General features: G+C 33.6%; 1 protein-coding gene across 7 annotated transcripts; it reads right to left on the bottom strand.

Moving 5' to 3' along the window:
* Positions 1-4814: 4814 nt before the first annotated feature.
* On the bottom strand, positions 4815-26691 carry LOC118030220 (uncharacterized). Of its 7 annotated transcripts, none has more exons than XR_012167514.1 (16): positions 26450-26691; positions 24635-24725; positions 24457-24541; positions 24216-24300; positions 23512-23581; positions 22951-23020; positions 21241-21286; positions 20861-21110; positions 20574-20779; positions 20364-20438; positions 16386-16455; positions 16098-16178; positions 14697-14776; positions 14469-14601; positions 13622-13735; positions 4815-5334 (listed from the first exon to the last, which is right to left on the bottom strand). XR_012167514.1 is itself a non-coding variant. In XM_035034233.2 (14 exons), exons 1-14 carry the CDS (start codon positions 26566-26568, stop codon positions 14523-14525), a joined length of 1407 nt encoding a protein of 468 aa, XP_034890124.1. In that variant the 5' UTR covers positions 26569-26690; the 3' UTR covers positions 14069-14522. The 7 variants fall into 7 exon arrangements, 1 of the variants encoding a protein (XP_034890124.1); XR_012167513.1 differs by having other exon boundaries at positions 4816-5334; positions 13622-13732; XR_012167512.1 differs by lacking the exon at positions 4815-5334 and adding an exon at positions 12305-13334 and having other exon boundaries at positions 13622-13732.
* Between the last annotated feature and the right edge of the window lie 503 nt (positions 26692-27194).

Genomic DNA, 27194 nt, shown 5'->3' with positions numbered 1-27194 from the left:
TTTGGAAGAGATTATTACCGGAAAAGTTTCATTTTTCTCCCAAAAATGAGTATTTGAGATTAAATGGTAACGGCTTCAATTCAGGTTTTGGTGGTTGAACACTTGAAGGTATGGGCTCAATTGATCGTGGTGGCAATTCTTCAATTTGTGGTTTCCAATTGCATGCCTTTGATTCCTGAAAGTAGACCATTTGCAAATCATCAGATTCATCAATCTCAGTTTCACTGGAAGTGGTTTGAAATTGATCATGAACTAATTTTTCAATAAAGTCCACTTCCTGTAAATCATTATCATCTTCAGGTTGCTTGTAAATGTTGAAAATATTCATCTCCAATGTCATGTTTCCAAATGATAGCTTCATCAGTCCATTCCTACAATTAATCAATGCATTAGAAGTGGCAAGAAATGGACGTCCTAAAATGACAGGAATTGAATTACATGCTTCAACAGGTTGTGTATCCAAGACAACAAAATCTACAGGGTAAATGAATTTATCGACTTGTACTAACACATCTTCAACTATTCCTCTAGGCACTTTTACAGATCTATCAGCAAGTAAAAGAGTTATAGAGGTTGGTTTTAACTCACCTAGATTGAGACTTTGAAAGACTGAATATGGAAGTAAATTCACACTAGCTCCAAGATCAAGTAAGACTCTTTCAATTTTATGTTCTCCAATAAAGCAAGAAATTGTAGGACAACCAGGGTCTTTATATTTCAAAGCATTATTGTTTTGAAGAATGGCACTTACTTGTTCAGTTTTCTCATTCAGTTATTGTTTTGAAGAATGGCACTTACTTGTTCAGTTTTCTCATTCAGTTTTCTCTTCACAGTGCACAGATCTTTCAAAAATTTAGCATAGGAAGGTACCTGTTTAATAGCATCCAACAAAGGTATATTGATCCTTACCTGTTTGAAAATTTCAAAGATTTCAGAGTTGTGATTGACTTTCCTTTGTTTGGTCATGGCATGAGGAAATGGAAGTGTTGGCGAGGAATCAACCTTCTCTTTGCAATGTTCAGGTTCAACCCCTTCCTTACCCTCAGAGATAGACTCATCATCTTTCTCACAAGGTTCAAGAATGGGTTTTTCAATAACCTTACCACTACGAAGAGTGATGACTGATTTGACTTGATCCATGTGTTGGCTTCCAGAACTACTAGCATTTGCATTGTATTGCCCTTTTGGATTTTGTTGTGGTTGAGATGGAAACTTACCTTTCTCTTGGAAACTGAGAGCAGATGTTAATTTTGCAAGAGCATCTTTAAAATCTGTCATGCTTTGAGCAAGTTGAGTGTTGATTGTCTCCTGCTTTTCAATAAATGCAGCAATGTTTCCTCAAAATTTTTTCTAGGAGGTGGAGCATAAGGAGGTGCATATCCATGAGAATTTTGAAAATTATGAGGTGCTTGAAATGGTGGCTGTGAAGTTTGTGCATTGTTTCTATCACTCTTCCAACTGAAATTTGGGTGATTTCTCCAACCAGGGTTGTACGTTTGGGAGTATGGGTTATGGTTGGGTCTTTGGAAACTGTTTAAAGCATGGGCTTGTTCATGGAGGCATTCCTTAAAAGAAGGCAAAGTTGGACAATCATTTGTTGAATGTTCATTGGTTTCACAGATTTGACACACAATATCTTGAACAGATTTTAATTGACCACTTTTTTTCAATTCAAGTGCTTCGACTTTTCTAGCTAAAGATGCAAACTTGGCTTGGAGGTCATGATCTTCCCTAAGGTTGTGCATACCTCCACTAGATGTATGAGGTTGAGTTTTACTTGGTGCCTCATAAGTACCTGTGGTGTCCCAATTTTGAGCATTTTCGGCTAGCAAGTCTAGGTACTCCATTGCTTCATTAGGGTCTTTATCTTCGAAAGTTCCATTGCACATCAATTCAACCATTTGCCTATCTCTAGGTGTTAAACCTTCATAAAAATGTGAAACCAATCTCCATGTTTCAAAACCATGATGTGGGCAAGTATTAAGCAAATCTCGATACCTATCCCAACATTGGTAAAATGTTTCTCCTGGTTTTTGAGTGAAAGTGATGATTTTTCTTTTGAAAGAGTTTGTTCTGTGAGATGGAAAAAACTTCTTTAAAAATTGTTGTTGCATTTCATCCCAAGCACGAATGGATCCCGGTCTCAAATTTTGTAGCCATGTTTTAGCTTTATCTTTTAATGAAAAAGGAAACAGCTTTAATTGAATGGTGTTCATGCTACAATTTGAGTCATTATAGGTATTACAGACCTCCTCAAATTCCCTTAAATGCAAGTATGGATTTTCTAAGTCTAAGCCATGAAAAGATGGTAAAAGTTGAATAATGCCTGGCTTAAAATTAAAATGAGATGCATTAGGAGGGAAAACTATGCATGAGGGTGCACTAGTTCTTGTGGGATTCATGTGGTCTCTAAGTGTTCTCATACGGTTATTCTCATTATTCTCATTATGAAGCGATTGATTATCTTCTTCGGCCATATTTTCTGAAAATGATGAAGATACCCTACAAAGTCGACCACTTAATGTACGTGACCAAACTCTCATGCACGTGTAAGAAGAGAATAAAAGGAAGAAAGGAGAAGAGAAGAAAAAGAAACAAAAGAAAACAAAAGAAACAAAAGTTAAATAAAATGAAAAGTGAAAAGAGAAAATGAAATAAATATTATAATTTATACAAGAATTTACCTCCCCGGCAACGGCGCCAAAAACTTGACACGACCAGAAGCTTGATGTCTTTTCCCAAGTGCAGGAGTGTCGAAGTAATAAATAACCCGGCAAGTCCGGGGTCGAACCACAGAGAGGTTAATTGTATAAATTATAAATAACAAAACAACAACAACAACAATAATAATTACAATACTCAGTACGTGGCGTTGTTACACCTGAGAATGATCCAAAAGACCGGGTCACAGGTTTCCAGCCTATATACTGAGTTTATGAAAAGATCAAAGGGATATATTACAGAATGTAAATAACAACAATAACAATAATAATAATAACAATAGTAGTAGTAGTAGTAATAGAAGAAGATGAAGAAATTAATGAGAACTTTGAGTTGGAAGATTAATGTAAGGATTAACCAATGATAAAAACGAATGTCAAGGTTAGAGGATCCACTAACGGTACTTCAAACAAGTATAATATAAACTCTTATTACTCAATTGGAAATCACACATAAAGGAGGTTCCCATCAGATTATAAATTGTTAACATGATTACATTAGTTATCTTATTCGAATAAAGCTAATACTTGTAAATGTTGGCAGGCATTCATGATTATAACTTATGTTAACAACAAATCAAGTCCCTTTCATAGCTCAGGTGTCGGTTATACCATACAGTATGGGCTATGAAAGTACCAAGTATTTGTTGTACCAAGTGTTATACAACATAAATCTAGATTAACCATTTAACAAGCAAAGTATTAAAAGTGAACAAGATAACAAATATAAAACATGTTAGTATCCAACGTTAAGGTCCATGTTAAGTTTATATTATACTTATTCTTACACCATTAGTGTACCCTTTTCACCTTGACATAATTAACTTAGTTAAACATAATGAAAGAAAGAAACATAAATGAACAAGGTAAGAACATAAATGAGAAAGAAGTTAACTAAGTAAAGGAAAGGAAATGAAGTGCATAAACTTGATATTAATGAAAGCAAAACATAAGCAATACAAAGAGAGAAAGCAAGAGCATGATCTTGATCTGGAAACCAAGATGCCTTAATACATGGCAAGTGCCTCCTTTTATAGGCCAAAATTTGGAACTATTGATTTGTTGACTAATTGATGAGTGGGTGGCCACATCTTGACTTTGGTGACAATCCTTATCTTCTTGTCTGAACAAAACGTCATTGCTAACATCATAATTTGCCCAGAATCCTCAGGAATGTTCTAGGAAATTGTCTCAGCTTTCCAACAAAAAAAAAGATGAGGTCATTTGGACTTCTAGAACTCAAGATATGGGCTGAACACTAAATAGTGTCTGGGCTGCAGGACAGCTTCGGACTTCTTCGTTGTTCCTTCAATTTGGACTTCAAAACGGCCTTCTTAGATCTTGGGCTCCTCATGAAAGTTGTAGGCCTTTGTCTTACCTTTCCATCCATATAAAATGGACCTAAATACGAGATCTAGAGCTCCAGATATGATCCAATTACCGAGCAATGTTCCGGTTTGGACTGCACCGACATCTCTTTTCTAAGTTTGGCCATCTCTTTGTCCTTTAACTTTCAATACTTAAACTCATCAATCAATCCTTTTATTTATGTGATCGGCCTGCATTTAAGATGAGCATTTACCATAAATTAAGGTATCTTATAATATCAAAGTTGTTATTATAAAACATGCTTTAGTTAAGGAGTTATTGATACTTCAAGTGCAAAATGATGATATAAAACCTTGATAAACATGCACTTTTAAGTACTAATCAGTAACCAATCTCGAACCATAAAATCTATGTTGACCAGTTAGGGTTCTTAGTGACCATAATACTAGGTGGTGACTCCTTAAACAAAGAATATCCCCATTAAAGAACAGGATGCCAGAAATCTGTTCTTTTCAAGAAAAGTTTTTAAGGGCGCCGCGATGTCGGGTGCGACACTACTAATAGTCGTCACAAATTTAAACAAAAGGATCTAATAAAAGTTATATATTCAGTACATTGATTCATACAAAATGCATCGTGATTTAGAATGTAACTACATGATTCTTTGCAAAAGTAGGTTCCCGTGTATTGGATTTCCTAGGCACCTTGTTGATATAACATCCCTGCTACAGTATAAAACATTTAAAAGAATGCAATTACTTAATAATAATAATGATAACTAAACGGTCTGGCAGTTTAATGAAGCATTAACATTATCCCATGATTAAAGCGTGACATTTATAGTTTCTTCATGTACTTAGTATAAACAACTTGTAGTACTTATAGATGCACCAATTCTTGCAATCAACCATAATCTTAAACCCGACTATCCTCTTAAGGCATTATTTGATTAGGTTAACTGTTCACTCACATCGGTCATCCACTTTGGGTGCCATCAACCAAAGTTAATCAATCGTTGTCCCAGACATCTATTCGGATGCCATTAGCCAAAGTTAATCAATCATTTGTCCCAGTCATCCATTCAGATGCCATTAGCCGAGGCTAATCAACCATTTATCAACATTTAAGCATTTGGCAATCTGATAGTTGTTCTAACATAATATGGTAATATTCATGATAAAGTATTTCATTATTCAACGTATGAAAAAGGAAGGTGAATGTCACCTACCTGCTCCACCTGTGGGTTGTTCTTGTCTTGACAATGTTCCAATCCTGAAAGCAACACCTAAGACATCAATAGTCATAAATCAGTACATTTGTATCTTTGAATCACATTCGTCACCATACTTATTTCAGGAGGTGTTCCATATTTTACACCATCATACCATGAAATTGTTACTAACATTTAAGTCATTTCTGCCTAGGAGGCTTATTGTAGAATTTGGTAGTGAAAACTGTTTCGTTGCAGGCTGCCCAATTCGACATCAAAAACTGGTTCGCTGTAGCCTGCCAATTCAACAGCAAAAACTATTTCACTGCATGCTACCCAATTTGGCAAAGAAAATTGGTTCGCTACAGGCTGCCAATTCGGCAACGAAAACTATTTCGCTGTTGGCGCCATAATTTTCATAACGAAAGCTGGTTCGCTGTAGCCAACATGTTTCGACAACGAATGCTACTTCGCTACAGACAACTCAATTTTGGCAGCAAGTCACAAATTCACTGCAAACAATACAACTTTGGTAGCGAATCAAAATTTCGCTGAAGAACACACAATTCGGCAGCGAATACTAATTCGTTGTAGACAACTCAGTTTTGACAGTAAATCACAAATTCGCTGTAGACAAGTCAACTTCGGCAGCGAATCACAAGTTCACTACAGAACACATGATTTGGTAACAAATGCTAATTTGCTACAGACAACTCAATTTCGACAATGAATCACAAATTTGCTGCAGAACATAAAATTCGACAGCGAATGCTAATTCGCTGCAGAAAACTCAGTTTTGACAACGAATCATAATTTCGTTATAGAACACATAATTTAGCAGTGAATGTTAATATGTTGTAGACAGTAACATTACTGATTTTTAACGAGTGCTTACAACATCACTTATTTATACCATCATGTCTTATCTTTTATTCTTTTTTACCATACTAATTTTATGGAATCATTTTCTCATTGTCCTTATTCTTTTATTTGTCAACACTAGTTAGCCGTTTTGTTGACAATATACATTTTAAATCTAAAACTCATAATTCTCTTTTCAACTTCATTAATATCCTTTACTTAATGGGGGTCTTGTTACCTTCGTCCCTATATATTTATATGGGGGTTTATAGCATATGTGCCACTTTCTATTGGGATTGCTTACCACGACCACATTCATAAATCATTCTAGGTATATCACCTCATGAATGGAATTAGCCTTTAATAACTTGTTTATTTCTTCAAAGATGGTCTTTTTATCATTCTCCTCCATAATTAATGATTAACATTTAATTTGGAAGAGGCCATGTCTAGGATAATGTCATATATGTATGGAGGCTTGGAGGAAAAATTCTCATTTGGATATTAAGGAGCTTTATCAAGGCTTTCTCTTGCTAGAGATCCAAAGTAAACCCCATTATTGTAGCAACAATGTTTTATTATTGATAGAGATTAACTTCTTTTAAAACATTTATGGCCTTTTTATGTATTTCAGGTGTTTCATTGAGAGATCCTTATTGATCCGCTAATAAACATTATTGCTTTTTAGGCAAATGAAGAAGCATTTCTTGAAAACTATCTAATTCCCCCTCACTTTTGCTACGATATTAATGGATAGTTTCGTAGCTAGATACTTGTTACTAATCATCATGTTTGTCTCGTGAAGGAGTGATCTCCTAAGTATGGTGTTATAAGAAGAATTCATCATGATCACCATAAATATTTGTTGAAGAGTATGACATCTTAGATTAGTACCAATGGTGATCAATATATTTAACACGGCTTTTACTAGTACACCTTTGCTCTCAATCTCAATTAAGGGAGTCTTCATTAGTGTTAAATTAGAGCGGTTAACATCTATTTACACCATATCTTATTTGGCATTGGCATTGGATATTTATAGTTTTCTATCATCCAACAATACCCTATGCACCTTATAATTAGAGAGGACAATGAGTGATTACCAATGCATCTTTATGAGGAAAGGTCACCCCTTCTCCATCTTTTAAGGTGAACATGATAGGCTCTATGTCAAAGGTTTGAAAGGCGTGGGGTAAGTAAAACTTACTTTCTATCATATTTTTTGTTTCTATTAGAGTCACCTCCTGTTGATTTTTTGCCTAACATCTCATTGATTTTAGGTTAAGGTTTCTAAAGTATGCTAGTCTATTTTCCATGTTATTCAGGTTTTGTCGTATTTTTTATAAACTATCCGAGGTAGCCCTTAGCAATTAACATTTATATTTATTTCTTAAGAGAAAAGTAATCTTCAGTTTCATGGTTTGTATCTTTATTAAAAAGGTAGAACTTATTAGGATTGCATATTTTAACATCTCCCTTCATTAAAGGTGAATATTGACAAATTATTTTCCTTTAATAGCGATAAACATATCAATTTAGGTGGCATTAGATGAGTGGTAATTAGTTTAGGGTATACTAACCTATTGTAATTAACCCTTTTAGGTTATTCCTAAATCTTTAAGATTGCTAGGAAATCGATGGTGCTTAGGAGATTTTTCTCTTTATCTATGAGATTAAGTTTATCTATGCCTAGCTACACTCACCTCCTCTATATGAATACGATTTTCCATTGCCTACTTTACACTGAGAAGAAAATATAATCTTTCCTATAAGGTCAAGTTATGTACCCTATTAATTAAATTTTATATGGTAATGAGTTCAAATAAACCCTCAACCTTAATTATTTCATCATTAAACCTCTTCAAATAGGCTCTAGTGCTTTCATTTTCCCATTGGATAATGACAAAGAGCCTAGTTGAGCTTTTTTTTTTTTTTAACTAATATACTTGTACTAAAATGAGCAACAAACTTGGCACACAAATCAGTGAAGTCAAAGATGGGATCAGGCTCTAAACTATGGTACCATGTTCGTACAGATTCACAAAACATGGTGGAGAAGATTTTACATATGGCATTGTTATCCTATATAACTAGCTCAAGGTTGTTTTAAACATTTTATACATTTATCTCATATTAGTGAGCTGACACGACCAAAAGATTGATGTCTTCTCCTAAGTGCAGGAGTGTCGAAGTAATAAATAACCTGGCAAGACCGGGGTCGAACCACAGAGAGGTTAATTGTATAAATTATAAATAATAAGACGACGACAACAACAACAACAACAACAACAACAACAACAACAATAATAATAATAATACTCAGTACGTGGCGTTGTTATACCTAAGAATGATCTAAAAGATCGGGTCACAGGTTTCCAGCCTATATACTGAGTTTATGAAAAAATCAAAGAGATAAATTATATAGTAATAGTAATAGTAATAGTAATAGTAATAGTAATAGTAGTAGTAGTAATAATAATAATAAAAAAAAAAAAGAGGAGGAAGAAATTAATGAGAACTTTGAGATGGAAGATTACTGTAAGGATTAAACAATGATAAAAACAAATGTCAAGGTTAGAGGATCCACCAATGGTATTTCAAACAAGTATAGTATAAACTCTTATTACTTAATTTGAAAACCACACATGGAGGAGGTTCCAATCGGATGATTTGCCATTAATCTCTCATTATAAATTATTAACATGATCATATTAATTATCTTATTTGCATAACACCAAACTTTTAAATATTATCAGGAATTCATGATGTTAACTATGTTAACAACAAATCAAGTTCCTTTCATAGCCCAGGTGTAGGTAATACCATACGATTGAACTATGAGAGTGCCAAGCATTTGTTGTACCAAGTGTTATACAACACAAATCTAGATTAATCATTTAACGAGCAAGGTATTAAGAATTAGTAAGATAAAAAGATAAGACATGTTAATAGTAAACATTAAGATCCATGTTGAGTTTACACGACCTTTTCACCCTGACATAATAAACTTAGCTAAACATAATGAAGAAGAGAAACATAAATAAACAAAACAAGAACATAAAGAAAATACAAGTTAACTAAGTAAAAGAAAGAAAATGAAAAGCATAAACAAGATATTAATGAAAGCAAAACTTAAAAATTACAAAAAAAAAATATAAAGAGAGAAATAAAGAGCATGAACTTGATCTGAACAACCAAGCTCCCAAATGCATGGCAAATGCCTCCTTTTATAGGCCAAAATTCAGAATTATTGATTTGATGACTAATTGTTGAGTGGGTGGCCAACTTTTGACTTGATGAAAATCCTTATCTTCTTGTTTGAATAAAACAAAAATGTTACCATCCGAATTGGGTCCTCTAGAAAACATGAAAGTTGTAGTAAATTGACTCAGCTTTCCAGAAAAAAAAAATAGAGGTCATTTGGACTTCTAAAACTCTAGATATGGGTTAAACACTGAACAGTGTTCGGGTTGCAGGACAAATTCGGACTTCTCCATTGTTGTTATAATTTGAACTTGAAAACGACCTTCTTAGATCTTGATGAAAACATGAAAGTTGTAGGCCTATGTCTTACTGAATCTGTGTAAACATTTGAGGTCATTTGGACATCTAGAACTTGAGATATGACCCAATTACCGAATAGTGTTCCAGTTTGGACTGCACCAACATCTCTTTTCTAAATTTCACCTCTCTTTATCTTCACAAATTTCAGTAGTTGAATTCATCAATCAATCCTTTGATTTATGTGATAGGCCTGCATTTAAGATGAACATTTACCATATATTAGGGCATTTTATAGTATTAGACTTGTTATTATAAAGCATGCTTTAGTTAAGGAGTTATTGATACTTTAAGTGCAAAATGATGATATAAAACATTGATAAATATGCACTTTTAAGTACTAATCATGATCCTGTCGTAATTGTCCAGGTTTATTTATATAGAGATGAAGTCTTTTAAAAGACATGTATTTCATAACGGGAAATCTTCTATTTTATAAGGATGGTATTATTCTCTAGGGTATGCATAATCTCCTCATATTATGATTTTTTTTTCATTTAGGACTATTTGAGTAGGATTTTGAAGGGGAATGATGGCAATGGCCATTACTATAGTTGTGACTTCTTGATACTTTACTTTTTTACTTTTAGAGATCATGTTTAGAAAACCTAGTTTAAAAAAGTTTGTCTTGGCTATTACAGTAACTTCTAGATAGGTTTAGAGTACAATAATACTCTTATTTACTTTTCTACATGCTGTTTTGCCTTATTCCTTCATGAAATTGAAGTTGTATATATCCAATCAGTGGCATAGGTTGTAGGGTGACTAGTTGCACAATCCACTATGGAAGAGGAATGGCTCTTAGTTGTTTTTTATTGGCTAGAACAATCTCATAAAGTAATCTCATTTAATGTGCCATATGGTGAAGGTCTTGAGAGGCTAATGTATCAACAATAAGGAGATCAATTATCTCTTATGTCATAGCTCACATACATTACTCAGGGGGTTAGGATTGCACACCTACTTATAGGAATAATACTGGTGAATTGATATTTTATTGTGAACGATCATATGGATTACTTGTCATGCAAGTAGGTTTGTAAACCAATTTGTAGGAGAAATAATGGTGAACTTCCGCTTTAATGTGAACTACCACACAATTATCTTATAAGTCACCATGTAATTATTATATAATGACCATACACCTATCATGTTATCTTGTGAGTTAGCTTTATGTTAACTTGTAAAAATAAAGATTCAAGCAGGCTTTGTACTCATAATATATGAATTCATGAATTTAGTTGGTGGTTAGGCATAACTAAACCTCATTTGAAATGCCATATCTATTAAAAAGTTAAGAGTAGTCATTACATATCATCACCAAAATCTTTTTTTTTTTTTTTTTATCATTCTCTATAACTGAAGCTAGAAAGAGTATCTAAGTGATTCTTATTTATCTTTTGTAATGTTAATAGCACTTGAAAGTTTGAGAATGAATAAGAAAATACCTTCTTAAATTGTTCTATTTTTCCACTCAATATTTTGGAATCAAAATAAAAACAAAAAAGATACCTTAAAGTCATTTTGCGAATTTAGTTAATAAGGTTAATGATTTTTTTGTTGTCAACAGGTTCCATTTGACAAGAGAATTTCAATGGTGGTGTTTTTTTTCTCTCTCAACATGCTTGAAAAAATAGATCGAGATCGATTTAGTTGAATTGGGTTTCATAATTTATTTTGGTTTGCTTTCTATAATGGTCTCAAATAAAGATCTCAGTATTTGGTTTGAACTAAATTTTATTAATGTATATTTTTATGGCCATATAATTAAGTGAAAAATTATTAAAATCAATAGAGTCCATGACCCAGGTTGCAAGTTTAGTGGGTTAAGCTGCAAAACAAGAGTGATTCGATGTGTCATCGTCTTAATATTTAAAAATGAATGTCATCTTGGATTATTTTTTTTGTAAAGCCAAGTCACATTTTTAATGGTTGTTCGTGTTGCTTTTAGACCTATAAAATTAATTAAGTCATGTCAAGGCAACTCCGAATGGTTTAATTTGAAGCCCGAGCTAGAAAAGAAGTCGAGTCAAAAGGTTTCAAGGTTAACCCATTAGACTAAGTTCCATGACACTATCAAAGATTATGAGAATCAACAAGTAACACTACAAGATCCTTTACATATGTTGATTAGACTAATTACAAGGGTAAGACCAATAGGATAAAATAGGCATTCAATGGGCTGATTCATGACATTTAGGTTAAGTAAGCTTCGAAAATTCATTCTAAATTAGCATAAAGCATGAATATGAGTTGAAATGAGGATGAAGTCTTAATCAATTTGATCCAAGCAAGAGATGAGATTGCTTAACATGTGATAGAGCTTGGCATCACATATTCATGTTAATGGCCATAACTTACAATCTAATTGTTGGATTAAGCTTAAATTTTTGTAGAAAATTTCAAAAACCTTGTTTTCTATATAGTTATAATTTCATATAAATCAAACATTGGAAATACCTTCCGATAAGACCTGGAATACAGGTTGGGCTTTTATTTATACAAGACTTAGATTTTGTATTTTGTTTTACCCATATTTTTAAGTTAGTTGGTTGTTTGAGATTAATTTTCAGCTTATAGTTAATTATGATTTATTTTTATTCAAGTCAAATATATAAATACCTTTTATTTTAGGATGCGAAGACAAATTAGTTTTTAAATAAAAATTATAGGCAATTTTACTTTTAATTTTTCATTGAACTTTTCAAGACTTATCAAGAAGACTATCTTTGTGGCATTCTAATCATATATTTTTTTGTTCTTGATTTAAATAAACAGGCCTTTATAATCTAATTTTATTTTTTTCAGATAAATATTATAATTCTTGATTGTGGTTTTAGGGTTTTACCCTCTAGATTCACAGCAAAAAAAAGTTTTCAATGACTTTATAATTCTAGAGTTCTATAATTCTTGATTGTGAGTTTTAGGTTATGTCAGGAGAGGCGACTATAGAACATAAGATTGAGTGCGATATCAGCTGTTGGTGGTAAAAGGCACAGCAGTACAAGCCACGCTTGTTAATGATGTTAAGGCAGCTGGTACTGTTAAGGTAGTGTCTAAACTCTCAAGGGGAAGTAGTCTGTTAAAAAGCATAGCGCAGAAGTTACCATGGCCAAAATGGTTTGGGCTTGTGTTGACAACTCCGAACAAGTCACGATTATTCGAGAAGCCCTCCGAGCAATCTGCTGAGCATTAATGAACCTGCCTCCTTATGGGAGGAGAAACTTGGATACAAGCTTCCTAGAGTCACCATTACAGAAGACGATCTACTTGCTGCTGCCAAGGGTTGGTTTTAAATATTAGTTTTTTTTTTGTAATTCTCCAATCAATGTTGAATTGAACTAACAGAGCGAGTGAACTTGGGGCTTTCGTTTTTTAAGAGTGAAACCAGAGTCAAATGTCCATCTATTTTTGTTGCCCCTGATTAGAGCAAGCACAGGAAGTATATTGGGCAAGCATTCTTACACCAAGTTTTCATGTAAGCAGAGATGAGAATCCCACAGAGCATAGTTGCTGCAAATACTCACGACATTTTCATAAAGAGCTGCCAAATAAACTACAGTGTAGATCAGCCAACCGGTGTTAAATTGTGCATACTTTATCCAGACACACCATTTTGAACCGTTGATGACTGCTTCAATGATTTTGCAATTCTGCTAACGGGCAATCCGAAACTAGTTAACAAGCCAGCTACCAAGAATGGCATCATAATGCCAAATCCTAAACAGAAGCTTTATTTGTCACAGCATGATATATGGGAGAAGATTTTCCATTCTCTCGTGATTTTATGTTTGTAACGGCAAATCTATTGAAAATTCTTCCTAGCTGCTAGGATAGGAAGATGCTGTCAACTCTAGCAACAATAACTACTTATTGCAGAATTTTAATTGCGTAACGAGGATGCCGCATTAGCAATAATACTGCATATTTCTTGAATTACCTGGATTTCTAAAAGTTGTGAATCCTTCAAATTGGCATGCTTCAGATTGTTTACCAAGAAAGACATGTCCCTGTCGTCTGCAAATAATGTGATAGGCAACCTCTGGACTTGCTGCTAAATAGGAAAGGCACTTGGGTAACAAATTGGTAAATGCAAATAGTACAGGTTCCAAGCAGCAGCTGATAGTACAGATTAATCAAACACAATAAACTCGTGCTAAATGCTTCAAAATCAACTTCCAAAATCTACGTTAAGAGTAAAACAAAGACTAAACCTCTGATATTACAGGAATGCCTGATGGCACATCTTTGGCTGTTTTGTAGAATAAACTCGCATAGGTGTTATGATCTCATTTTCTGACACCCCTGAAGTCGTTCTTTAACTTGTATCTCACAAGTCAAAATTAGTATATCACTATAGAGAGTCATGTTGAAACTACAATGGGGATCCTCAAACTATCACTTGCAAGGTAACATACAAACGTTTCCCAAGAGGGTAAATGTATCTACATTAGAACGTAAAGGTGTATTTCAAGCTTCCAATGCCAAGAGAAAATAGGTCCCAGCCAACTCAACACTCACTTCTATACACAGACATACAGCTCTTAAATGTCTAGAGGGTATGCGTGGCATGGCAAAAACATACCAGCATCTTCTACCAATAAAAAAACTAAAAACTACTTTCATTTGCTTTCTTTTGAGAAAAATAAAGGTACAAATACAAGTAAAGCAACCATGGCCCCTGTATGTCCCTAATGCATGATCATGTTAATTTGAACAAGCAGCGCATGCAGAAGTAAAAGTTATGATCAGCTGCAAAATGAACTTCCCTGTTAAAACTGTTATACCTTATCTGTGGACTCCAATTGATCATTCATATTACAAAACCGCCGGGTTAGAAACTAAACGTCGTACACAGATAAGCACTCCTCAACAGTGACACGACAAATTGGACATTTTTTACACTTCTCACAGCAGGTGCTGCAATAAATTTAAGAATCAATGAGCATGACCAAAGGGGAACGGACAAGAACAATGAGCTTTACATTTTAGCAGATACCAAGTTACGACCATACCTGCAAAGGATACGATGTCTACAGGGGAGCAGAACCACACTGATCTCTCCCTCAAAGCACACCCTACATAAAACTTTTTCCTGACCAGTAACATCAAAATAGTATTTAGATATCTCATGCTGACAACAGAATAATGCAAACTCAAGCAACGGAATATCTTAATCAAACTCCCATCATTTATAGACAACAGAGCAGACACAGCAGGATCTTTTGCAATCCATGAAGTGTTTCTATGACTTATTTCAAATAATAGTGTAATACACTGATACCCTTTGAAAATCTATGCTTAAAAAAATTGCATTGTAGATCTAAATTCGAAGATATTAGTGCATTATGATGTATTTCAGTTTAATAACTAATTGGATCTTTAGCATTAACAGGGTGTTTGAGAATATGATAGTAATTGCAGTTCAAAATGTTTTTCGTTCGAAAATGCATCAAAAAAATATATTTTTTTTTAATTTTAAAAAATTAATTTTGACATCAACACATTAAAACGATCTGAAAACATAAAAAAAAAAATCAAGCAAAAAAAAATTATTTTTTTGGTAAACGTTGTTTCAACCACATTCCCAAACACTTTGTTTTTCAAGTATGTGTAATGTTGTGACAGTATTATTACAGTTATTGTAATTCAACATGCATATTTCACGTTTCAATTGACAAATTGGAGACTGAGTTTCAGGTTCTTGATTAAAATATCTTTCTTTGAGATAATCAAAGTTCAGTTAAACATGTTCTTAAATACAAATTTTCTAAAATAGAAAACAAGAGCATTATTTGGCTTACATTCAAAACAATAGAAGAAATGAACATAAGAAATTAGATAAACCGAAGGAAGCCCTTAATTTTGTAGTGAAGAAGTGGGTAAACAACCTTTATGAGTTTTTCAATTTTCCACAGAACTAGAAAAATAGAAAATGCACGTTTTCAAGAAAAAAAAACATTTAATTTTCAATTTGTAAACACGTTTTCTTTAGTTTTCCGTTTTGTAGAGTAACTTTTCCACAAGTAAACACGGCTGAATGTTTCTTCCAAGCTACTTTCCATCTTCCAATTGGGGACTAACAGATTTTCACATGGATATTATGAAAAGTTAAGAATTACTTTAGATTGAAAGTTAACCATTCTGAAAATTATTTTACTTCATCAATAAACCTAGAACACTGGCACGAAAAGTTAAAAAAATTAATTTTCAACCCTTGGGTTAAAAGTGAATCAAACTTATCCACAAATCAGAAATGAGTAATTCAACTAAGAATGCTCAAATTCATGGAACAAGGGAGGTATCCTTATTTTTTTTAAAAATAGATGGTTTCCAAATAGCAGACATTAAAATATTCACACATTCAAACCATGTCCCTTGATTATGAGACCATCAGCAAAAGATGAGAATATTACATTTTTAAGTCTTTCAAACTCCTGCTGGCTGTAATTTGTGATTTCTGTCTGCTCACAAAGAGCTGCCTGCAGCCTCCACACCTGAAATATAAGAGAATCGTATACTAATGCAAAAGTAGACAATAGAGGGTCATCATCAATGTTTGTATTGGCCAATAAAAATTCATGGTTTAATCAAAGATTAAACAAATGCCTAGAGAAAGAGAGAGAGTATGCTTATATGTATATGTGAAATTTTGCCATTGCAAACAAATAACATACTACGAACAAAAATGAAAACTAAATCACCTCCTCAGCGAGATCCTTTTTAGGCATTTTCTTCACTATCTCAGGAGGATAACCACAGAAAGTATTATAACTGCAGATCAACAAAACAAATTTACAACTATTAATAAAGAGCACAAATTTGTACACTTAATGGGGAAAACTCAAAATGCAAAATTGAGGATGCTTGATCAAATGACATTCAAGAATATCTGGTGTCAACATGGATGCTTGAAATTGTAGGAATGCTTCCAGAAAAATTGTATTGCTTATATACTACTGAATCCTGGTTCAGAGTTATTTACTTCTATTAAGAGATGGAGAAGTGTTGGATTGGAGCGGAGCGGGTTTTTAGTGTACCTACACAGGCTGAACCTTACCCAGAATACCTAAAACCATTATCCGTTCCACATTTGACGTGATCAGGTTAGGTCAGGTGGAGAACTATGTCCACCTGTTGGGTACCCGATCCAACCCAAGTTCTTAAGAAAATATATAATTAGAAATAATTTTGGAAATCACATCCTAAAAATTCTAAATCTCCACTATAAGATAAAATCCCTAAGAAAAAAAAGTAAGTTCAAAATGCAAATTCACAAATAAAAAATTATTTATGTATGAACAAAAAATCTAAAATATAATAAAAGTACTAAGTCGGGTACCCTTGCTGTTTTGTTAATATTTGTTTAAGAGTTAGAGAAAGATACAAGAAGGAGAAGGACTGTTTTGTTAATATTTGTTTAAGAGTTAGAGAAAGATATAAGAGGGAGAAGGAGAAGAAGGATGTGAGATAGGAAAACAAGGAAAGGGAAATGAGAGATGAAAAGGAGGCAAATTAGGTTATTGCCCAACCTACACTGCAAAATATATATATATATATATATATATATATATAAGAAAGAGTACGAGATTACATAACTATCCTTGACGTTATAATATAACAATTTAGTGGAGCATAATTACATCTCATGCCCATCTAGCAAGTAAAGTAAAAGAGTGAAACAACAAGTCCATTGGTAAACATATTGGCTAATTGATTTTTAGACATTACAAAGGGAATACAAATAGTCATATCATTCAACTTCTCTTTAGTAAAGCACCTATCAATCTCGATGTTTTTCATCCGGTCATGTTGAACAAAATTGTGAGATCATCCAAAACAGTGATATAAGATCATCATTTGTTATTCCCGACTCGTAGATCAGGTTTTTAAACCATAAAATTTCACACTTCATGAGACTAGATTACCACAAATGAAAGTATAATATCTTGATGTAGATCTTCTATCATTTGGTAATCCAACTTAATTAGCATCAATAAAGGCATCTACCTTTAAATGTCCATCACAGGAGAATAACAATCCGTTCCCAAGAGTTGATTTTAGGTACATAAGATGTTATAAACAACATCTAGGTGAGATGTATAGGGATCATGCATAAACTAACTATAATAACTAAATAAACTATATTAGGACAAGCGTGAAGGATAAATCAATCGACTAACCAACCTCTAATATCTCCCTTTCTCCACCACCTTGCCTTCACCCCTTTTAATGTGATAATTTGCTTCTAAGGCAATGAGGCTTCTACTAGTTTTACAATCATTCATACCAATGTATGCGCATTAGTCTCATTATTTCACATGCTCGGTATAAATATTTTGTGATGTTTATTGATGATTATACTGTGTTTATAGTTTTTCAAAATTTTGTTGCCTTTGTTGAAAATCAATTTTCTAATTGTATTAAGACTCTAAGATCTAATTCTGGGGGGGATATATGTCCAATGACTTTCAATCTTATCTACGAATGAAGGGTATTCTCTCCTAACATTCTTGTTCATACACTCCTCAACATAATAGGTTACAAGGCATAAGAATCATCACCTTTTAAATGTTGTTCATACCTTGTTAATTGAGTCTTATGTACCAACTAGATTTTTGGTAGAAGCATCATCTACAATTGTTTATTTGATTAATCACTACCCTTTCAAGTTCTCAAATTTGACTCTTTGAATTCCGTTTATTTGGTGTTGCTCCAGAGTATAACTCTCTTGATATATTTGGTCGTGTTTGTTTTATTCACTTGCCACCAACTAAACGACACAAGCTTGCTACTTAATCTGTACAGTGTGCCTTTCTAGGATATAGTAATGTCTATAAGGGGTTTGTGTGTTATGATTCAGATGCTAATAACCTTCATATTTGTCAAAATATGGTCTTCTTTGAAAATCAATAATTCTTTTAGTCTTTTACTTCTCATGATTCCCCTTCAGTTTTGCTTCCTAATTTTGATGATATGTTGAGTTATATTGAATGTTTTCAGTCAAGAATTATGTATTAGAGACGTCGTCCATCAGTTCCATTGCATGACCTAGCTCTAACACTTGATCTTGTCTTGGCTAAACCTCTTCGGTCATTCGGATTTCACATCCTTTGGATAGGTATTGGTTCTCTCATACAACTATTCAAGATACTTTTAATACTAATATTGTACTTAGGTTTTAATCTTGGACTTCTACTTTAGCATGTTGGAAACAAGCTATGCATAGAGTTTCTAAATCCTCAATCAAGTCTAAATATCATGCTATGTCATTTGCATGCTCTGAGATTGTTTGGCTTCGAAGTCTGTTGAGTGAACTACGTATTCCTTAACGTAACTCCTTCTGTTCATGCTGATAACACCAATGCCATTCAAATTGCTGCTAATGCAATCTTTCATAAGCGCACCAAGCACATTGAAATAGATTATCATTCTATTCATGAAACACTTGACCGACATGTGATTACTCCTTTATTTTTCCATTGAGTTCCAAACAGTTGATGTATTTACCAAGGTTCTATCTCGTCATTGACATTAATTCATGATTTACAAAGTGATGATTCGTAACCCACCAACATCAATTTGAGGTGGATGTTAGTTATAATTCTTGATTGATTTATATGCAATTACTTGATTTTGAGAACTTGATCTAGGGAGATTAATTGATATGTAATTACTTAATTTAGGGAGATTGATTGATAGACAATTGTAATTATGGTCCAGGAGTGATTGTAGAATGTAATCATGTTGATACTTCACTATTTAAAGAGAAGAGATCCTCCATTGAGAGGCATCCAAACCATTTTGACCCCAAATAACTGAACACCACAAGAGCCCAACCAGCCAATAACTACATAGCACCTTACTAACTCAATCACATGCAATCATGCTTAATTACTACAACAAACAACCCTATAATTCTCAAGATTCAAGAATTGTCACTTTTTCAGGTTTGTCACCTAACATGACAAATTGGCAGTTAAGGGAACAATGATTGACAGTTGAACATTGGGGCTTTTGATCATGAAGCCAAGGCATTTCTAAGGCGACAACCTGAGAAGTCTGATGATGTCATGCTGATATAGCTGAAGTCAGCGAGGGAACTGTTGAGGCTGTTAGAAGAGTTTTGAGTTTGAACTCACTAAATCTAGACTGTTATGCTCTGATACAAAGTCGTTTTGTAAAGATTTATTTAAGAATTAGAAAAAGATATGAGAAGGAGAAGAAAGATATGACAAAGGGGAGAGGCAAATGAGGAAAAGACGCTGAAGATTAGGTTAGTTCCCAACCTACACCACAATACCACACTCATGTTGTGGTGTAGGTTGGGAACTAACCTTGACATAATAATATATCTAATCACAACACCCCCGATGAAATTCCCATCCCTACCTTTCCACACTAGGCAACTTCCAAGGATGCATATATATATATAAAATCTATCAGCTCCTCAAACAATTTCATACTGCCGTCCATTCAAATTTAAGCTTACAGATTCCTAGGTTTAAATATGCAAAATCCAAATTCAAATATCTCAATTCTATTGTTATGTCCTTGTCCTTCTTTGCTTGACCTCGCCAAAGAATGTCATCCAACATGACACATGCTCAAAAAAGAAAAAAAAATACTTTTGCAATTTATGGGCCATTATTAAATGTGTGGAAAAAAAATTATTTACTAACCCAGCATCTACCCCATGGTACAATCGAGCCTGTTCCTCTCGACTTCCCTCATCAATTGACCACCAGCCCAGCAGCCTGTATTAACAAATTGGAATGTGCAGAACAGTTTCTTCTGTTAGTAACCATACCACATCAAATACTCACATTGGTTCAGTGGAGTGATAACCTTGCCTCAACAGGTTAATTTTCTGATGGAAAGGTAGTGATTACCTGGAACCATGATGCAAGAACCCCAAGCAGTCATGAGCTCTTGAGGAAAATCTAAAATATCTTCCTGTGCCAGCTTCGCTCCGCAATAAAAGAATAAGCTTTTCTGCCAACTTAGAAGCAGCAAACAATACACCAGCTCCTTGAAGTAGGAAAAGTGGAGAGAAAAGAACCAGAAACGGTAAAAATCTAGCACAAGCAGGTGTTCCCTGAAATAAAAAAAAAACCATTATCTGCTAATAAAAGAATCCCATCCAGCAGCCATGATCACAGGTCAATTACACAAGTACCTCTAAATGCATAAAAAGGAGAACTTGGAAACCAATTAAAGGAATTTTCATAATATGGCCACCAATTTCTTGCAGACCACACATTCTGTCCTGGTGTTGATTCTCCTCAGGAGAAACCATTAAGCCACCATTCCAATCAAGATACCTAATGGTTGTTGAAGATGAACTAACTTCTCTTGTCAGAGAATTTCTGTGGATCACTGGATTAGACCATTTAGTACAAACGAGAAAGGCAAAGAACTCTGCAATGCTGCAGAAAAAAATGTTGTTATTTATCCCTTTGTTGTGGCACTAAAAGCATGTCTCCTGCTTTATTATGTCTGAACTCTGAAGCGTACAGAGAAACAGCAATTGGAAAGAAAGGATCAATACAACCTTACCTAAAGTTTATGAACAAGTCCCACCAGCCAAGTGCACCCACATCACCTGAAATGTTTTAAGAAAGAAACAGAAAGCAGTCATTATATTGGTAGGAACCATCACATGCAAGGATTCAGTATAGATAGGATTGCCTACATTACAGAAAAGGACAAGTTTAGCTGTTACAGTGTGATCAATGGCAAAGAAAGTACATAAATCAATTTCCACTATTCAGGTTAGGAACCAGGCCCCCAAAGTGACTTTATATTAGACAAAACAAAGACATCACAACATTACTCCAAGAATAAACCTACACAGCCTTCAAAGTGTCAATTAGAAAATTGAAAAAATAGAGTAATTTTCTCTCTAAAGTGTAGTCTCATATATAGTACATGAACTTATTCTGCCGCCAAGCAGTTGACCACCATCATATGATGGGAAGGGATATCTGAATTATGATCTCCAATATAACAAAAACAGGAACCAAGTAAGGGATGTCAGTGAGGAAGAGCTAACATCCAATGAAGGGAGGAATGCCATGTCTTATGCACAGCAGCAAGCACACAAAAATGTTAATGACATGTAAAAATATGCATCTCATGAGCTGCAAAAAATTTGTATTTTTAAGCTATGTTTTGAAGAACAACAGCTTGTCTATACATTTAGCATTACAAACACAAAATTCAAATCATTGAGATGAACATTCAACCCTACCAAGCCACTTAATTTGGGGTGCTAATTTATATGGAAAGTGATCCCCCAATGTAACAAGTATAGGAACCAAATAAGGAATGTCAGTGAGGAAGAGTTGGTATCCAATGAAGCAAGTAGTGCGCTCAGACACAATTTTAATGACATGTAAAAGCATGAACTACATGAACTGTGAAAAATGTTGGTTTTTAAGATATGTTTCAAAGAACTACTGTTTCACTATACACTCAGCATTCTGCAAGGACCGTGAAGTTTTTCATTGAAAAGAACCTTCAACCCTGTCACACCACTCAATTTGGGATGCTAATTTATCATGAAATATGATCCAATGACATTTTCACCAGATAAATGATCATTTGCTGAGAAAAAACTCTCACTGCAGATACACATGACTTTCAGACCATGTAAATAGGATCCTTTCTAATGGATCATTTATGTGGTTATCAATAGCATTTTAAGAATATACCTCTAGAAACTGAAAATTTAGCTAGTACAACTCCACAGCTCCATATTTCTTTATCAAAAACCTGCACTTGCCAAACATTGAACTCCTCTACAAAGCCTGAAATGACCCTAGTGACACACACAGCTCCAATATGACAACTCCAACTCACGAAGTTGTCTTTAGCCCATTCCAGAGGAAGTTAGATTGTGTTTTCTCAAGAAACAGCTTTTAAATAATTAATCACCATTACTTGTGGAACCAAAGAGAGGCTTTTTGATGTCCAATTACTCCATTTCCATTCCACAAAAGTAAAATAGTAGCAGCAACGACGACGACGATACTAATAATAATAATAACATGATGCTGACAACTACGATGTATACATGTAAGATAAAAAAAAATAAAATTAATAGAAATTTGGGTGGTAAACATGACTACCTGAAAAGATGAAATAAATGTTATAGTACAGATTCTCGAATCAAAACAAGGTAATAGGAAAAAACGACAACCCTAACTAATTTGAATGCACCAACATAATTATATTTAAAAATAATACTAAGTTAAGAAAGATTACCGCACAGCTTTAGAAGGGTAAAGACTGTAGCAACCACAAAGAAAACCATGGAAATTGCAACCCAGAAGTGCTACAAAAATAGCATGGAAGTTCATTAATCCTTGAACAGATTCATATACAACCTAAACCATCATGAAAATGCCAAATTTGTGACAGTGGCACCTCATTATAGGTATATAAAAAATACTATAAACTTGCAAACATTGCATGCAGCATTTCTGCATGAAAATAGTGTCTATGGCAAGATAAACATTTTGGAATTATGCAGACCACAGAACACAAAGACATCTCTCTTTTTCCCAAAAAACCATAATTTCGCGAAAACTTATTTACTTTCAACAAATAAGTTGAGTCCTTGAAGTTTAAACTGTTCCAAATCAATGTGATTGTTAATATTTCCAATACCTACTCTCAGTCAAGAAAGTAATTATGTTCGTTTTGGGAAAGAAAGGGATAAATAAATTCAGTAAATGTTGCTAAATAAGTTCCAAGCTATAGACAAAATAATAAACTATGGCATGCTTTGAACAGCTCTCCAAGTTAGTACTATGACAAACTTACAGGCAATGTTTCCCATATCGCTTCATCACTGATGCTTTCTTCTTCCCCTGGCATTAGAGCCTTGCACATTCTGTAGAAGAAATAAAACTCCATTAACAGTATTACACAATAAATGAAATGGGGCGCACAATAGTAATTACCAATTAGAAAGAAGACTTGGATATGGGTGGAGGAAGGGAGGCTAATTGATGTGTTGAATGTAAACTGGAAAAACAGTACATCTACAAACTTGGCAATGATGCTACACTAGTTAACAACAGAGACAATATGATGGCAAGCACAATTGTGAACAGAACTTACAATTAGTTGGAAATTCTGGACATCATCTTTTATTAGTACAATTGGTATAATTATCTTTTCTTGGTCTGAAAAGGTTGAATTCTATGGAGGAAGAAGTATTCAAGTGTAAAAGAGCAATCAAGGCAAGCGTAGAGCATATTGTGCTAATTTAAGCCCTTGTAGCAATAATTTGACATTCTATTTGTCCATCAAAAATGAAGGAAAAGTTAAAATTTGACCACTACAGTAATGCATACTTTTTAGGCTTGGAAATGACTTAGAGCTAACTTGTTAAAAAAGAAAGAGCATGGCCAGTTACAAAAAGTTCTCAGTGCCAATTTGCACTATGCAAAAGCAGTGTAGGATATTAACTGCTTATTTGTAATTTAAATTACTGAGATGAATTAATAATCCAAATAAAATACCTGAAATTGTCAATTAAAGTAATTATTTCTAATGCCAACAATGGAATAAAGACAATCTTCAAGTTTACAGCTGGAATTTGATAAACTGCAAAAGAGGATAAAGCATTAAGAAAGTTTGAAGGCCTAAGGACATACATGATAATTTAATGACAAATAGAAAAACTAAGAGACTTGAAAAGGTTATTATCACGTGTCAATTCTCAACAGCATAAAAATACTAGAGGATGTTTGGTATATATACCATAAACGCTTTCGAGATATATACAAAGAAGCAGTTCAAATGCAATAAGCAATGGTGTTGCCACAACCGCGTGGCACGGCGCCCACTGTTCATGAAACAAAAGATCATGACTTCATATTCACAAATAATGATAGATTTAAATATTTCATGAACCCAAAATAAAACAAGGAAATATTACATGACGATTACGTGGAGCTGATGGGGCAGGTAATGCAAATCTTCCTCGAGCAACAACTCCATGGAATGTCCAGAGTGGGAAGAATATTAACCTGAAAATAAAATTATCCATATTGTAAACTTTAACATGCAAAACATTAAATACATAACATCTAAATCAGAAGATAGTAGGAACAAATTTAGATACTGAAGAAACATATATGTTTAAAATAAAATCACTTGATTAAGCTAGGAAAAGAAAATCTTGCATTCCCCAACCCAACCCACCTCATTCTGTTATGCTACTTTACCTAATGGTGCACATCTTCTCTGACAAAATTCTCAAAAAATTAACCAGCTAAAAGCACAAAATCCAAACACTCAAATATTCAAACTTCTTTACTTTGACTAGTACCAACTTTGACTTTCATCCCTGATGGAGCGCAAAAATTTTATAAGAAAAAAATAGATTATGCATGCATGGCATGCGCCAACATTCCAATTGCTTGGGCATGGCCCAAACAACTGGTCTCTCAACCCAAACAACTAGAAATCATGGTTGTTTGGCCCTGAACGACTAGAATCTAGGTATTTCAAGTCCTGAGTTGTCCAAATATTGTCCCAACACACACCGCTTTGTATTTTTTCAAGTTCCCCAGGAGTCGCACACACAAACTTTCCATTCATACAATTTTTTTCTATACACAATTTTTCTATGTAGAGTAGGCACTCTTCTACGACAATGACACGACTCATCACCAACATCTCCACCAATAACGTATGGCACAACAACCAACAACATGCCACCAACATCTTCATCAATGGCAAGCACACAATGACCCAATTTTCCATGAAAATATATTTCTTCTCCATGAAGTAAGTTCAAGGACTAAATGTATAAATACCTAGTCACAGGTAAGAATAGAAAAAAAGTCCTCAGTCTTGGACTCCAAACACAACCATTAAAGGATCGGCCATACAATCTCCTATAACCACCATCAACCTTTCAGTCCTAGAACCATTCAACAATTCCTAGAACTTCCATCAACCACCCCATATTTTACAAACTTAAGACAGAAATACACGGCATCTAGATACACACTCCCTATAGTTTCACTTATTTTCAAGTACATTGTTTACTTCTCCTATATTTTACTAACTTAAGCATTAGAGCATCTCCTGTGCCCACAAGAGGACTTATTTTGCAAAAAAGCTCACGGACCAACCTAAGATCACAGCCTGAAAGCCCAATCTAAAGTTTTCACGACCTCATCAGTCCCTATTCCAATAGAATTGATCAATTACCAAAACAATAGACAAGAACATTCTATATTCATAAACACGACTCGTAACTTAAAATAACACCCAAAAAGATTCCATTGCCTCATCAGTTGGAGCATTTCTATCTGAGTTAGAAATAAGCACCGACATCAGGAATAACATGGTCGAGGGTATAATATAGAGTTTCTACTTTTCATTCTTTGTCTCTCTGTTATCCCCTGAAACACGCAACGAAACGACAGTAAAACTTTGAAAAAACAGAAATTTGCCCTGGTTTGTAACACTAATCGTAAACTAAAACTGAAGGTTCTTTCTTTTTTAAGAAAAATAAAATAAATAAATAAATAAAGACTTTCTTCCCAGAAGAGAGGTTGAGATTTTGAAAGGGTAAAATAATTTTTCACTAAACTACCATGTATGCAATTCAAGTTTCGCAAACAAAAAATTACCCGGAAAAAAACCACAAATTTGAGAGATTCCTTGAATCTAGACTACTACCAATTTCAGTAAAATTCAAAATCCATAGGTGAATTCATCCAAAAAAAAAAAAACTGACCACCAGGAGCAGGAGGTGACGTGATCAAGCTTGAGGACGAGGAAGAGAGTGAAAGAAAAGAGAAGACTGTGGGCGGCCAGTGCCTGTAAAGATTTCAATACTCTTCGCCAGCCCATCATCTTTGTTTTGTGTTCTGCAGAATTGAATCCTCTTTGTTGGTAGAACAAGTAAAAGTTAAACGACGAAGGTTTCAGTTACAAGTCCCTTCTATTATTTGATTCTTTCTTTCTTTGATGAATAAAAAACAAAGCGCATTTAAATGTTGCCTGTTTATTTCTCCATTTCGTTTTAAAAAAAAAAATCAATTTTTTTTATTTTTTATTTTTTTAAAATTAATATATTTTTATTATTTTTAAATTATTTTGATGTGTCAATGTTAAAAATAATTTTTAAATAATAAAAAAAATATCATTGACATGTATTTTAGCACAAAATTTTATTACAAAAATAAACTGCAATTATACTCTTAAACAAGTTCGTCAAGAAACTTATAAGCTTCTTTTAAATTTTCATAATTAAATTAAAATAGATATTTATAAAAATAAAGATAATAATTTAAATTCTGTTTTAAAAAATACACTTTATTAACTAAGTTTTTATTTTTTATATTCATGTATCTTTTAATGAATATTTTTTTTTATTATTAACATGTTTTTTTTAAAAAAAATTAAAACAATTAAAATAAATATTTTAATCATTTAGACGAAGGAGAAATAATATTTCTTCAATCAAAATATGTTTTTAT

This window comes from Populus alba, chromosome 12, assembly GCF_005239225.2.
Source record: "Populus alba chromosome 12, ASM523922v2, whole genome shotgun sequence".
In the NCBI taxonomy this organism is placed as follows: Eukaryota; Viridiplantae; Streptophyta; class Magnoliopsida; order Malpighiales; family Salicaceae; genus Populus; species Populus alba.
Note: the sequence above shows the minus strand (reverse complement) of the source record. Positions and strands in the feature narration are given on the sequence as shown.

What these genes read in the sequence shown, in the direction of transcription:
- LOC118030220 (XM_035034233.2), bottom strand. Translation starts at nt 26,568, where the DNA reads ATGATGGGCTGGCGAAGAGTATTGAAATCTTTACAGGCACTGGCCGCC. An exon ending in TACCATGGGGTAGATGCTGG is followed by an intron (nt 16,456 to 20,363) that starts GTTAGTAAATAA and finishes GTTGATCTGCAG; the next exon opens with TTATAATACTTTCTGTGGTT. An exon ending in AGACATCGTATCCTTTGCAG is followed by an intron (nt 14,602 to 14,696) that starts GTATGGTCGTAA and finishes AATTTATTGCAG; the next exon opens with CACCTGCTGTGAGAAGTGTA.